The 13,468-nt window shown below is 58.7% G+C and overlaps 1 protein-coding gene across 8 annotated transcripts in view; it reads right to left on the bottom strand.

Moving 5' to 3' along the window:
* The window catches only part of LOC101094113 (TRIO and F-actin binding protein), a 53,201-nt gene that overhangs the window by 17,460 nt on the left and 22,273 nt on the right, over positions 1-13,468 (bottom strand). For 4 of the 8 annotated variants that reach the window (XM_045062337.1, XM_045062342.1, XM_045062336.1 and 1 more), the window contains 3 exons: positions 11,605-11,682; positions 10,967-11,044; positions 8,640-8,777 (listed from right to left, as the gene is read on the bottom strand). In XM_045062337.1, coding sequence (XP_044918272.1) covers positions 8,640-8,777; positions 10,967-11,044; positions 11,605-11,682 — 294 coding nt within the window. Of the gene's footprint in view, positions 1-4,546; positions 4,745-8,639; positions 8,778-10,966; positions 11,045-11,604; positions 11,683-13,468 lie in introns of those variants that run through there. The other 4 variants (XM_045062340.1, XM_045062339.1, XM_045062341.1 and 1 more) reach the window with 4 other exon arrangements.

The following is a 13,468-nucleotide window of genomic DNA, read 5'->3' as shown; positions in this document are numbered from 1 at the left end:
AAGGGCCAGGAAGATAGCACTTGGGTGGAGGCAAGCCCTACCTGCCGGGTGCTGCCCAGGGGGGCGCGGCCCCGGGGTCGGGGGGCTCCCAGCCGCTGCATGTTCCAGAGGCCTGTGAGCTAGGTACCCCCTCCCACCCCCACCTAGATGAAACAGATGCTCCTCCGGGTGGTTTCTCTGGCCACGCCCATCTGGTGGGCGCCAGCCACCTGACCCTCCCTGCCCACCGGCAGACTTCTCTCTCGTGTCTGAGGCCTGGTCCCTCCGCAGAGTGTCAGCTTCTGCCCGCTGGCAGGGGGGAGAGCAGGGCGGGCCAAGCTGCGGGCAGGGAGGAGGTGGCCACCTGTCGCTATGGCCCTGAGCCCACCTATCAGTACCGGCATCACAGCCTCACCAGGCCAAGGTGTCTGGTTGCCTGGGAAGGAGCTTGCAGCTCGGCTCCGTGGGGTGGGCAGCAGAGACAGTAGCTGGAAACCGGAGCCACCTGACCTGGCCACCTCCCCTGACCCGCCTTCCTCCCCATTCTCCTCTTCCTCAGGTGGAGGAAGTGGCCTAAGAGGGGCCTGGGCCAGGGGCCTGGACATCCACAGCCAGCCACAGCCCAGGCTGTGCAGCCAGGGCCCCTGGATCTCAGCAGGCCAGCAGCCCCACCCCTGCAGGGCAGCCCCTCCCTGCATACCTGTCTGAGGGAGGGGACCCAGGCTCGGCTCAGAGCTGGGAAACCCTGGGGCTGTGTTTTTGCCCTGTCTCTCTCTATTCTTCCTCACCCTGTTCCCCACGAGTGCCAGAGGCTGCCCGGGGCGGTCCCAAGCGAAGACTGAAGATTGGCAGCTACACTCGGGGCCACCGAGTCACCTGGGTAACCTCCCTTCAGACCGGGACCTCCAGTGACCCCCAAGGTCTGGCCCACGGTGACTAGGCCTCGGCAAAAACCTGAATAAATATCACTCCCCCACCACCTCCCCCCTTTACCTTCCTGATCGAAATTCCTGTGCTTTGGGGGCAGTCTCCACCCTCACCCCCTGCCTCTGAGAAGTCAGGCTATCTGGGATGGCCCACAGAGCTGGCCTTGCTCTCCAGGGGAAAGCCCCTGGGAAGGACGAGCAGACCACCGGGCCATTCAGACTGGGCCAGGGCTGAGGGATCAGCCATAGGCTTCCAGAGCTGAGCAAGGGCTCCCCAGCTAGAATGACAGGCTGGGACCCCAAGGGGTGCCTGGGAAGCAGGGGGGGGGGAGGAGGGGTCCCTGTGACCTTCCCCTCCCTGAGCCCTGGCTGCCTAATGTAGCAAATGATGCTGGGGGTAGGGGTGCGGGGGGTGGGGGTCCTGCCGTCCCCAAAGCTTTGTGAGAGGGCTGAATGAGCTACGTGTGGAGGAGCTCGGTGACCCTCTGGAAGCTGGTACAAACACACTACGAGCGTGTCAGGTACGAGATGGGCACAGTGACCTTGGAGGGAGGAGGATGCCAATGTGAGATTTTAAACCTGCTGGCGGGAGCGGGGCGGGGGTTGGGGGGGGGGACAGGTCCTGCAGTCACCTGGGAACCTCTGTCCAGGGTCAAGAGGTCTGCTAGTCTAAATCTCTCATGCCACACCTCCACTCAGGCCCAGCCACCCTCCCTCCACCCAAGGCAGCTCACTTTCCCTTTGTCCCTTCAGGAGTACCGGCCAGCTCTCACGGCCGGCAGCTCTCACGGCTCCTTCCTTTGGCCATGGCCACAGCCGCGGCCACAGCTCAGCATTGCCTCCCACCCGCCTGGACCACTGACGCGGCCTCCTCTAAGCACAGAGCCTCTCAAAAAGGCCTAGGGTCCCGAGTGGGCTCCGAACCTCCAGGGACGGCTCCAGGTGGTTTCAAACCAAGGTCCAGCTGCCTGATGGCACAGAGGCCGCAGCTCACCCTCCCAGCCCGGCCTCCCCTTCGTGTAGGGAACCCTGTTTTTTATATCACCACGTATGCTCTCCGAACCCCGGCACAGCGGGACTCCAGGCCCCTCCGCACCAGCCCGAGTCCTCCGCTTACGTACCAGGCTCCCTCCTCCTCCGTTGACCAGGCAAACCCCTACCCGCGCCTTAAGACCCAACTTAATTGCCACCTCTGAGGCCCCTTTCCCTGCACACAACACACACCAATGGCAGCTGCCCTCCCACAGCCTCTGTTGCATTTGTGATTATTGTGAAGCCAGTTACTTATCCCTCACAGGCTACAGTAGAAGCAACTCCATTAGGGACATGCGCTGTTCACCCTCCAGGACCAAGGGGCTAAGGGAATGTTTGTTAAAAAAAAAAAAAATTAAAAAAAACAAAACAAAACACATCAGGCACTGTTTTAGGCCAGGAAATCAGCTGCGATTGGGAGATGTGGCCCCTGCCCTGGTGGAACTCAGGAGACAGACAATAAACAAGGGACGGGTATATAATCTGATGCCAGGCGGTGGCTTAAGGGAATGAGGCTCCAAGGGCAGGGCTACACAGGGCTAAGGCAGAAAGAGGGGGAAGAGATCTTGACTCCAGGCCTTTAGGCATTTACCCATTCGAGGCCACTTTACCATTTGCTTCCTGCAGCTCTCTGAGCTCAGGGCTAGAGGTCAGGAGAGAGGGAAAGGGTGTGAAGAGGCCCAGGAGGGACACCAGGCTGGGGCAGGCTCAGGCATGAAGGCAGCCATGATGAACCCAGAAAGCACCGTCAGTGGTGATCATGAGCCGCCTCTCTGCTCCAAAACCTTTCTTGGCTCCCCAGTGTCCCCCACCAAAGCCTAAACCGCTTCTCCTGGCCTTGGAGGCTTTCCTTCCCAGGTCCCCTTTCTATGTTGTCACCACTCCCCAAACGCGACCACCAGCCTTTTGTCTACGCTGTTCCCTCCCTCCGTCCATTTCCACCTGATAAAGCCCTACAATCGCAGCTGGGCATCTTCCTTTGGAAAGCCCCTTCGCACCACAGGGATATGCTGTCCCTCCTTCAAGTGCCCCCACACGTTCAACGTGGGCCTTCTCGAGAGAGGCGGCTGTGCACATTTCTTATCTAGCCCCAGCGAGAAAACTGGGGCAGACCTAGATACAAATGCTGGCTCAGCCCAGGGGAGCTATGTCACTTGGGGCATGTTACTTCCCCTGTCTACACCTCAGTGCTCTCATCTGTTAGATGGGGAGTTACAATCATCCTTAGAGGATCAACTCTGGTAGCATGAAAGCACCCAATTCAGGATCTGGCAGGCACCCAGAAGGCAATGCAACCACCCTCCCCGGGCCAAGGGCTTGGGGCCTGGGGGTGGGCGGCCAGGACACTGACTCAGCTCCTCCCCCCACATCCCTCTGGCTCTCTGACCAAAGGGAGGCTGCTGACGACAGGAAGAGCCAGCAGGGAGGTGGCAGGATGTGCGGAGGCCGAGGAAGTCCAAGCAGCGGCCAGGTCATCACACTCTTAGGGGCAGGGGCCCTGAGGGCCCACCCCCAGCAGCCCAGCCCACTTCTTAGGGTCTCCGCTTGCTTGGGGAAAGGGGATGTGCGCATGCGCAAACGCACCGTGCTCCACTCCATCACCCCACCCTCCAAGGCTGTCAGAGCCTCCCTAAGGCTCTAGCCAGAAACCAAAAGCAGCCCCGCCCCTCCTCTTCCAGAACATCACGGTCAAGGGGCCAGACTGACCTGAAAAGAGGCTACTCGTTCCTTTACGTTCAGGGTAAACTCGGGCAACTCACCACCGCCCCCCCCCACAAGCCTCGGTTTATCTAACTGTAAAATGGGAATAAAGGCCCACTCAGTTGCGAGGCTCAGCATGATCGTTAAGGCATAGGTATTGATGTAACCGGAGTAGTGCCTATCCCCAAGAGAAAGACAAATCTCTGCCATCGTGTCCCCCACCCCACTCGTGGGCTTGCTCCGAGCCAAGGCCCCAGTGCTGCTGCGAAGTGGCAGGCCGAGGAGAACACGGCGTCGTGCCACTTCGGAAATCCCAGGACGGGCTCCCGGACGGGGTGGGACGGGGCGGCCCCTTCTCACCCACTCAACCTCGGGCGCCCATGCGGGTAGGCAGTCCTCCCAGGCCTGGATCAGCGCGACCCATTCGAGCCGGGGAGCGCCCCTCTCCAGCCCTGGGCGAGACCCCAGACCCAGGCCAGGCCCTTCTCCGCTCCTCCCACTGCCCGGAGCCCTGGGAGTCCCTACGGGCCTGGCAGCTTGGGAGAATCAGGTCAGGTCTTCACCGAGGGGTCTGGAGGGGAGGTGGAAAAGAGCCATCAGAAATTGTCCGTGACTGGTCCCACAAAAGTAGGCGGAGAGGGGACTGCCCAGGATAGGGAGTTCCCGTTTCCTCGGGGTCGCCGGGGCTCCTAGTCCGGAAAGGTGAGGAAGAGGCTGGGGGAAGTCGAGGCAGAACAGCCAGCTGGGGCCGCTGGGGTCGCCCTGTCTTCCGGCCGAGACCTCCTCTCGCCTTCGGGAAGTGAAGGGGGTGCCCAGGAGGGGAGCGGCTCGGCTGGGGCTCGGGCCGTCACTCTCCTCCCGGCCTGGGGCGCAGAAGGGCTGGCCCGGGGGGCGGGGGGGGCACTCACCGTCATGGCGGCGCCCCGGGGCGGCGGGAGCAGGAGGCAGGGAAGTGGAGAGGGCTCTCGGGCCGGGCCCAGCGGCGCGGGAATCCCGCCGCCGCCGCCGCCGCCGCCCCTCTCGGCTGCCCGCCGCCGCTCCTCCGGCCCTTCCCTTCCCCGGCGCTGCCCCGGCCCCTTCCATCCGCCCATAAAACTTTTTTTTTTTTTTTTTTTTCAAACTTCCTGGGAGGACCCGGGAGGGCCAATGGGCGGCGAGGCAGCCGGGACAAACAGCCGCGGGGGCCGCGGGCGGACCAATGGCAGCGCGGGACGGGACGGGGGCGGGGCCTGCCGCGACGGGACGGGCGCGCGAGGGCGGTCGCGGCCGGCGGATGGGGGCGGAGGGAGCCGAGGGCCGGGCTCCCGCCCCGGGCGCGCTGGGAGGAAGGAAGGAAGGACCCTGCGTGCAGGTGACTCGGTCGGGCCCCGGCGCGGGAGTGCTGGGCGGGGACAGCCGGGTGTGGCACCCAGTCGCCCGGCGGTGGCTCCCGCGAGCCGCCGGACCGAGCGATGGGTCCACTCACTAAGGGCTCGGCGCCTCGGTTTGACGGAGACGTGGGCAGTGCAGCCAGTACTAAAACTCAGCAGGTCCCACTCGCCGAGCCCCGCTCATGACCTGTGTAATCTAATTTCGTCCTCACCACAGACCTGACAGGGAGGTGTCCTTGTCCCCCTTTTACTAATGAGAAAACAGAGGCTCAGAGAGGTGAGCCGACTTGGCCAAGGTCACACAGTAAGAAGAGACGGGATTCCTAGCGCGGAATCTAAGCACAAAGCGAGTTCTGGAATGGCAGGGCCTTCTCCAAATGGCCCCTCCTTACAAGCGGGTCTTTCTCGGCTTGAGAACCCCATTTTGGGTTCTTGGATGTGGGCGTACACACTTTTCTCACATTCCCAGCACTTGGCGGTTTGTAAGAGGCCATTTCGCCGGCAGGAGCTCATCTATCTGAGCTTCGTAGCAGAGGAGGGACCTTCGTGGAATTTGTTGAAAATGCAGTGGTTGCTTGTGTGGCATGGTGATTCAAACCCTGCAGTTACCTGAAGCAAAGTATTACTTACCCTCTCTGGGCCTCAACTTCACCCTCTGTAAAAGGGGAGAATGCTACTATCGCCTGACGTTCCTGTAAGGATTAATTGTTAATTTAAGTCACCCCCCCCTAGAACGTCCCCTTTATCCTTACTATCGCCTGACGTTCCTGTAAGGATTAATTGTTAATTTAAGTCACCCCCCCCTAGAACGTCCCCTTTATCCTTAGCTATTTTTAGGTGGGGAGGCAGGGGAGCTTGGAGGAACTGCCATTCCAATTTTCTGCCGTCTCAATTTGGGGTTCAGACATTATTGCTTTCATAGCTATGATTGCTCTCCCCATTTCCCAGATAAAGAAATGGAGGGCCAGGGGCTGAAGTTCTGTCCTAGCATTCCCCCCCCCCCCCGGGGGTGTCTCTCCTCCACCCTGAGGCATGAGGCCAAGGACAAGCCTATCTCCCTCTAGACACCGGCCTTCCTGTCTCCACGTGCTGAGTTTTCCCGCTCTCCCCTCTACCTCACTTAGGCATTTGGTCCTTGGGAGAGCGAGTGAATAAACAGAAGACCTCCCCTACCACCACCCGCGCCCTGGTCCGGTGGCTCCCGACCAGCCTCCTTGCTGGTTTCCTGGCCTCTGGGACTCCTCTTCCAGTGCCCTCGACCCAGCGATCAGTTCACTCCCCTGCTCAAAGTTCAACAGTGCTAATAGATCAGCTCTGCATTCTTGGTGCAGGCGGTCAGCGGCCATCAGAATCTGACCCCTGCCTGCTGTCCTCCATCATTGCCCACACCCGTTTTACATGCTAGGGATACCTAACACTGGACTGCTGGGAATTCCCAGAATAAACCAGGTCCTTTGTACCTCGGATGGGACGGCACATGTTGTTCTCTGCAGGGTCTGGAACAGCTTCTCTTCCTGTCCTCTGTGTCCCGACACACACATACACTCCACCCCCCCCCCCTCTCCCACCCCTCCTTCCCCTCTCTCCAAATGTTCGTTTGCCTGGAAAATTCCTTCTCACCCTCCAGGTCTCAGTCCAAAGGAAGCCGGGGTGCCCCCAGCCCAGAGGTAGAAACTCCTTGTCCACTGCTCCCTGCATCTGGACATTCCGCCACTAAAATGATGACCACAATGTGTTCTAACCAGTTACGTGTCAGTGTCCTCGCCAGACTGAGCTTCTTGTGGGCACAGAGCGTTTTTGCCTAGATCTCGGAGTCCACAGTAGGTCCTCAGTAAACATAGGTCAAATGAGCGAATGCACAAATGGAGACATGACTCCCTTGCCACATCTTGTCCTAGTGGGACAGAGATGGGACTGACTCAGGGACCCAGGAGTGAGTTATTAAACAGAGCCACCAAACTTGGGGGTTATCCATCCATCCAACCGTTGTTAAACTTGACTCTACTGAGGATAGCAGCATGAGGCTCAGAGAGGGCCACAACGTCCCAAAGCCGTACAACTTAGAGACAGAACTCAAGCCCAGGTTTCCTGGCCTTTGACCTTGGAGAGCGATGTCACCCTCCGACCCAAGAGATGTTTGAAGCTGCTCTAAGTAACCGTCTGGGAGACTCCGCTGGCAGTTCTGTCCCATAGCTCTTGGTTTGCCTCATTCCCAGATGAGAACACGGCTGCACACCCGCTCAGCCTCAGTTACCGCATCTGTCTAACGGGGAAAAAAGTCTGTGGGGATTCTCGGGGCTGCAAGGAGGGCTGGGAGATCAGGATGCCCAGAGATGGGAGGGTTCACCTCTCAGCTCTGCCCCTTGTGTGACCTAGAACAAGTCGTTTTTTTTCCTCAGTGCCCTTCATTTCCTTCTGTAAGACGGACAACACGAACCATACCGCGTATGCCCGGTGGTGAGGATTAAACGCAATCAGGCAGGCCGTGCACCGAACACCGAGCTGAGCACAAACGAGGTGCCAAATACATGCTGGTTATCATCACCAGCACCATTGTCCCAGGTGCCTTTCCCCGTTTCTCTCCCCTTCTCTCCACTAGGGACTTACCTGCTCCCTCCTGCCAGACCGGCTGCATGTTGGTGACCTTTTAGTTAGTGTGACAAGGTAATTCCCGCCCATGGCTCGAAGGTACCACTCTGCCCAGATAACCGTGTTTGTCCCATCACCCGAGTGCCCTAACCCCCAAAGAGCAGCAGAGCGGAAGTTAGGAAGCGGGTGGGAAAAGTTAGTGTTTGGACGCCCCCAACCGCCACACCTCCGTGCCTCCTGATCTCCCTGAGCCCTCCTCTCTGCAGCCCTGAGCATCGCTATAGATTTTGCCCCATTAAACAGATGTGGCAACTGAGGCGTGGGGTGGGTTAGCTGCAGCCAGTCTCTCATCTAAGAATGAGGAAAATCAGCAGGAGGCCGAGCCGTGCAACTCCAGCTCACCTCCCTGCGCCTCGGTCCCTTCATCTGCAAAATGGGTATACTGTCTCTAACGTGCCCAGCCTCGTGCTGGACCCAGAGCCAACGAGAGAGTACAGGAGTCATCCTGTCGACAAGAGAAGAGACCCCACGCGCCTGCCAGTGGCCCCTGGAGAGACCAGGCCCCTTCTCTCTGCTGCGAAGGGGGCAGGAGGAAGCGAGTCACAGCTGCCTGCCCTCCCTGCCCCTGAGGAAACCCTGAACCAGAGGCCTGAGTGTTTACAGCCCTCTCTGGGCAGGGGGTAGGTTACGTAATGCCAGATGTTTGTGAAACTGGCTGAGACCCAGGTCTGAGACACACTTTGCAATCCCAGAGCCCCCCCTCAGGCCATCCCTCCCTCCCCCACCCCAACCTGACTCCCCTTGGCTCAGTTGCTGCTTGGCCGCTTTCAGCTGTATAGATTATTCAACCCCCTCCCCCTCACCCTGAAAACTGAAAACAGCCCCAGCCCCGTCCTGGAGGTGGGATTCTCCTTTCTCGTGTGGGAGCCCCAATTCCCTCCTCTCAGCCCCCACTTTCCCTCCTTTGACTAACGCCAACCTCCTTCCTCCCCTCCCCCTCTCTCCCACCCTCATCCCTCCCACCCCGCTGGAGCCAGCCTACCCTTTGCCACCTGAGGACCCCCAGAGACAGCAGGAACGGATTGAACAGCGTGGGAACGTCCCCGGGCATCCGCCATGAGGTCACCAGTCGGCCCTTGAGTGGGCTCCCAGCCTTGCCCTCCGCTGGCCTCTTGTCTGCCTGTCAAACAGGGTCCAGTGTTGGCCCCCAGGTCCCTTGGGTGGGATGGGGGGGGGGTCTCTGACTACAGTCTCCACTGCCTATTCTGCCATGCCTACCTGGAAGGCCCAGGGCTCTCATCTTTCTTAGCTCACAGAGCTGACGAAAAGAGCTTGCTAACTCATTCACACTACGGGGTGTTTGGCTGATAGGGCTCTCGGGGCTCAGCACCTTTGGGGACGCGCACTTCACCCCCTAAAGCCAAACCACAGGTGGCCAGTAGGAAGGAGGGGAGTACACGCCCCAGATGTGCGTTCAGCCCGCATAGGGTTTTCAGATTGTTTTTGCATTAGGTTCCAGTGTTAAATAATCAAGAGACTGACGCGTAACTACATATTTCCAGTTTCTCAAGGTAGAAGACCTCTGGGCCCATCTTCCCCATGGCGTCAACCCGTGTGGCACCAAGAGGTCACACAAGTGCCCCTAATCTCTATCCCGCGTCCGCCTACTCTCCCCATTTTAGGAAAGGAAGGAATCACAGACTTCTGCAGCCGCTCCCGGCAAGGTCCCCAAATGCACCCCCTTTGCAGTCATCCTAGTTGGGGAAACAGGCCCCAAGGAAGCAGCAGCATTTACCCAAAGTCCCATAGCAGCTTACTGGCAGAGAGGTAGGCCAGAGCCCAGGGGTCCCCACTCTTCGGGGTCCGGAGCTTATCTGTCGGTGGGGTGTAAGGGCTTGGGGGGAAGGAGTCCGCTCCCCACCTTGCCACCACATTCCCCCAGCAGGGCCCCGGCCACTAGACCAGGAGCTCCACGCGCTCCAATTTACTTCTGGCCCACACCCAGGCAAGCAGAAAGCGCTCACTAAGTGTACGTGAATAAATGAATGAATGACTCGATGAACGAACGAACGAGCGAACGGACGAGGCAGTTACCAGCTCTGTCCAATCCAGGTCGCCTGGGGATGGACTGAGAGGTTTCCACGTTGGTGGGATGGGCCCGTTTCGTGGAGATTAGAGGGGGACCCCTATATTGCTATTTCCGGTTCGTTCACGAAGCTCTGGCCCCAGGAAGTATGAAGAAATGACCCAGAAAGAGGAAGAAGCAAAGTTGCCAGAGCCCCTGTGAGAGCTGGAAGCGCCTTTAGTGACCAGTCCTCTGTCTCCTCCCCTTTCACCGACGGGGAGACTGGCCACCAAGCAATTAGAGTCCTGCTGCTGCCTCAGGAGGCCACGCGGCGGGTCAGGACAGAGCCAGGAAGCAACATCCAGGCAGCACCGGGACTGCGGGATGGGGTTCCTGAGCCCCAGGTTCTAATTTGAGGTCAGCCGCTGCCTGGCTTGTGTGACCTGGGATGACGCTCCTGCCCCTCGTTTCCTCCTCTGCAGTGAGGGCCTGGGCAGAATCGCCCCAGCTCTGATTAGCGGCAGGGCCAGAAAGGGGGTTCCAGGCTGCCAGGCAGATGCCCCCCTCTCGCTCTCTTTTCTGGAGGCAGCACCCGGAAACAGTGGAACCAGAGCAGGAGGAGGAAAGCATAGCCCCAAGCGGCCCGTCTCCTCCCTGCCTCCTGCCCCAGGCTGTCAGCTCTGACCTCACCTCTCTGGAGGCTGAGGGTGATGAGAACAGTCTGTTTGGCAGGTTGTGGGGAGGGGAGGGGGGGGGGGCACAGCGCTGTGCTCCAGCTGCTGCCTGGCCTTCCAGCAGCCTCGCTGGGTCCCACCCCCTGCACACATCCCTCCCGCCCCGAGGATCCTGGAGACCGTCCAGGCTCAGCTGACTGCCGCACCTCCTCGGCCCTCTTCGGCGGTTCTCTGGCTCCAGCTCCTGGAATCCCTACGCTTTCTCCCGGCCTGCCCAGCCCTCCAGAACCAGAAGGACCTTACCTTCAGAGACCATCAGGCTCAAACTGCCATTTACCCAGAAAAACGGGGGCGACTTTTCAGGGCGTCCTAGCAAGTCAAAAGCAGAGCCCCAGGCTTCTGACCCCCGGATCATTTACCTGCCCCGGTCCCCAAGCCAAAAGGTGGCTCTGCGGCCCAGCCCCCCTGGAGCCCCTCTCTCAAGGCCCTACCAGGCACACAGATGACCCCATGGCAGAGCCAACCCCGGTCTGGACGACCCTAGAGCGTATCAGAGGACCTCAGCCCGCCTCCAACCTGATTTCCCTTCCCCTTCACCTCCCTGTGCGCCCACACCCATGACCCAACTACCGAATCTGCCTGCTTCTGGTCGGTCAGTGAGTCTTGGCCTTTGCTTGGTTCTGATTCCTCAGGCTCCTCTGATTGGAACTGGAGGTAAGAAGGAACAAAGCTTAGCCCAGGTTATTCGCCAGGTTCCATTCACATATCCACCTTCTTACCCATCCATCCAACATCTACCTAGCATCCAACATCAATAGACCCATGTATTGTCCATCCAACGGTCCAACGTCTGCCTTACGTTCTCCACTCACTAACTCATCCAGCATCCATTATCCCACGCATACATCCAGCCTCTATGTATCCATGGTCTACCCATCCATCCTGCAGCCAAGTATCCTTTCTCAACCCATACAACATCCATTCGCCACCCATCATCCGTATTCCACGTTTACCTCTCCACACACCATCCAACCATCCGTTCATGTTCCACTCATGTTCATGCATCAATCCATCCGTCGCCCCATCTATCATCCAAGCAAACATTATCTGTCCGACACCTGTTATCCGCTCCACCCTCACCCATCTAACTTTCCATCCAGCATCTTTTTACCATTTATCATATCTGTGTATCTGTCCGTCACCCATTTACACATCCGCCGTCCATCATTCATCCATCATCCCCCCCCCCCGCCCCCCGGCTAACCCACCCATCCTCCATTTGTGTCTTGCAGGCACCGATCACTCATCCATTGGGGCTGAGCTCCTCCCGTGTGTCTGGCCAGGGGCTAGAAGTGCAGAGATAAAGTAGGCACAGCCCCTGCCCTCACGCAGCTCATCTTTCTTAAGGAGGAGTGACAGCTGAGTGTGACCAGATGGAGGGCAGCAGGACCACCAAGCCCAGAGGGGACCTCAGAACAGGGCACCTGATCTAAGACCTGAACGACGAACAAGTGTCTGGTGAGTGAAGAGAGGGAAGGGAAGAGCATCGTAGGCAATGGGAACAGCATGTGCAAAGGCGGGGAGATGCCCCTGGAGAGCTCTGCAGCCGGCTCAGTAAAGTAGAGAGCAAATCTGGGCCAGAAGGAAGGCCAGGAGGAAGCCATGCCAAGGATTTTCATAAAGGGTGGCCAACGGGAGCCCCAGTGACAGCAGCTTCTTGGGTCGGGGGGCTCCAAGCCCCCCAGCCCCCCTTTGACCAGGAGGATAGGACCAAGCTGGCTCATCTCTGCAAATCTCGGGTCTGTGCATTGAGTTGACTAGAGAATCGATTGATAAAAGCCTCAGGGAAATACAGGGGAGGGGGCTCCCCAGTACGGCCATGGGCTCAGAGGCTTCACCAACATGGCCGTTAAAAGCGCGGGCTCTGGAGTTAAAGGTTTGATCTGATTTCTCACAACGTATACATGTGTGACTTGCGGCAAATGGCGGACTGAGGCTGAGCCTCGGGTCAGGCTGAGGCATATAGATGGCAAAGCACGTAAAACACCAAGCCCAGGGCCCGGCACACTGGAAACCCTCCCCTGCCATCCAGGAGGGAGGCAGCATTGGGCTGCACATCAAGGAAGTGAGGGGGCTTGGATGAACGAGCAGGAGCCTCCATATCACGCCAGTGGGTACCTATGAGGGAAGAAGTTGGTCCCATTTTACAGGGTAAGACCAGGGCAAGAGAGGCCGGGTGCCCAAACCACACGCTGCATTCCCAGTGAGCTGAGGCCAGGTTGCCCGGCCTCGGCCTCCAGGACCCTCCCCACCCACCATCTTCAGGTAGACGCTCCGGGCAGCACCAGAGTACCACTGACCCTGTGACCCTGCCCCTGAGCCAAGGAGGCAGGCAAGGGACTTGGTGAGCTCCTACTATGTGCCAGGCCCCAGACCTGCACATAGTAGGCCCTCATTTAACTAGCCTGTCTTAGCACTCAACTCAACCCAATGAGCATTTGTACAGCCTCTTCTCTGTGCTCCTCTGAGAGGAGCTGTAGGGGCCAGAAAGGAGTAAGTGAAGCTGTCCTACATTTGAGGAACTTAGAATACAGAAGGGAGGGACGCCTGGGTGGCTCAGTCAGTTGAGTGTCCGACTTCAGCTCAGGTCATGATCTCACCACTCATGAGTTCGAGCCCCACATCGGGCTGTGTGCTGACAGCTCAGAGCCTGGAGCCAGCTTTGGATTCTGTGTCTCCCTCTCTCTCTCTGCCTCTCCCCCACTCGTGCTTTGTCTCTCTCTCTCTCTCTCTCTCTCTCAAAAATAAATAAAGATTAAAAAAAAAAAAAAGAATACAGCAGGAAAGTCAGAGGGACTCGACCACACTGGTTGCCGTCCCAGCCAGGGTCAGGTAAGAGCCATCAGAGGCAACACAAGCCAAGGACTGTGCAGCCAGGAAGGGAGAATGCCTGGTCAGAGCACCCTGCTTGAAGCGGTCCACCCCTGCCCCAGCCCTTACTAGCTGTGTGATCTTAAGTGGCTTAACCTCTCTGAGTATCAGTTTCCTTATCTGTAAATAAACAGTGCCTTTCGCATCAGGTTGCTATGGAAATTGAATGAGGAAAACACCCACAAAACATTCAGACCGGGG

The sequence above is a fragment of the Felis catus genome, chromosome B4, assembly GCF_018350175.1.
Source record: "Felis catus isolate Fca126 chromosome B4, F.catus_Fca126_mat1.0, whole genome shotgun sequence".
Lineage (NCBI taxonomy): Eukaryota > Metazoa > Chordata > Mammalia > Carnivora > Felidae > Felis > Felis catus.
This window is presented reverse-complemented; position numbering and strand designations above follow the sequence as displayed.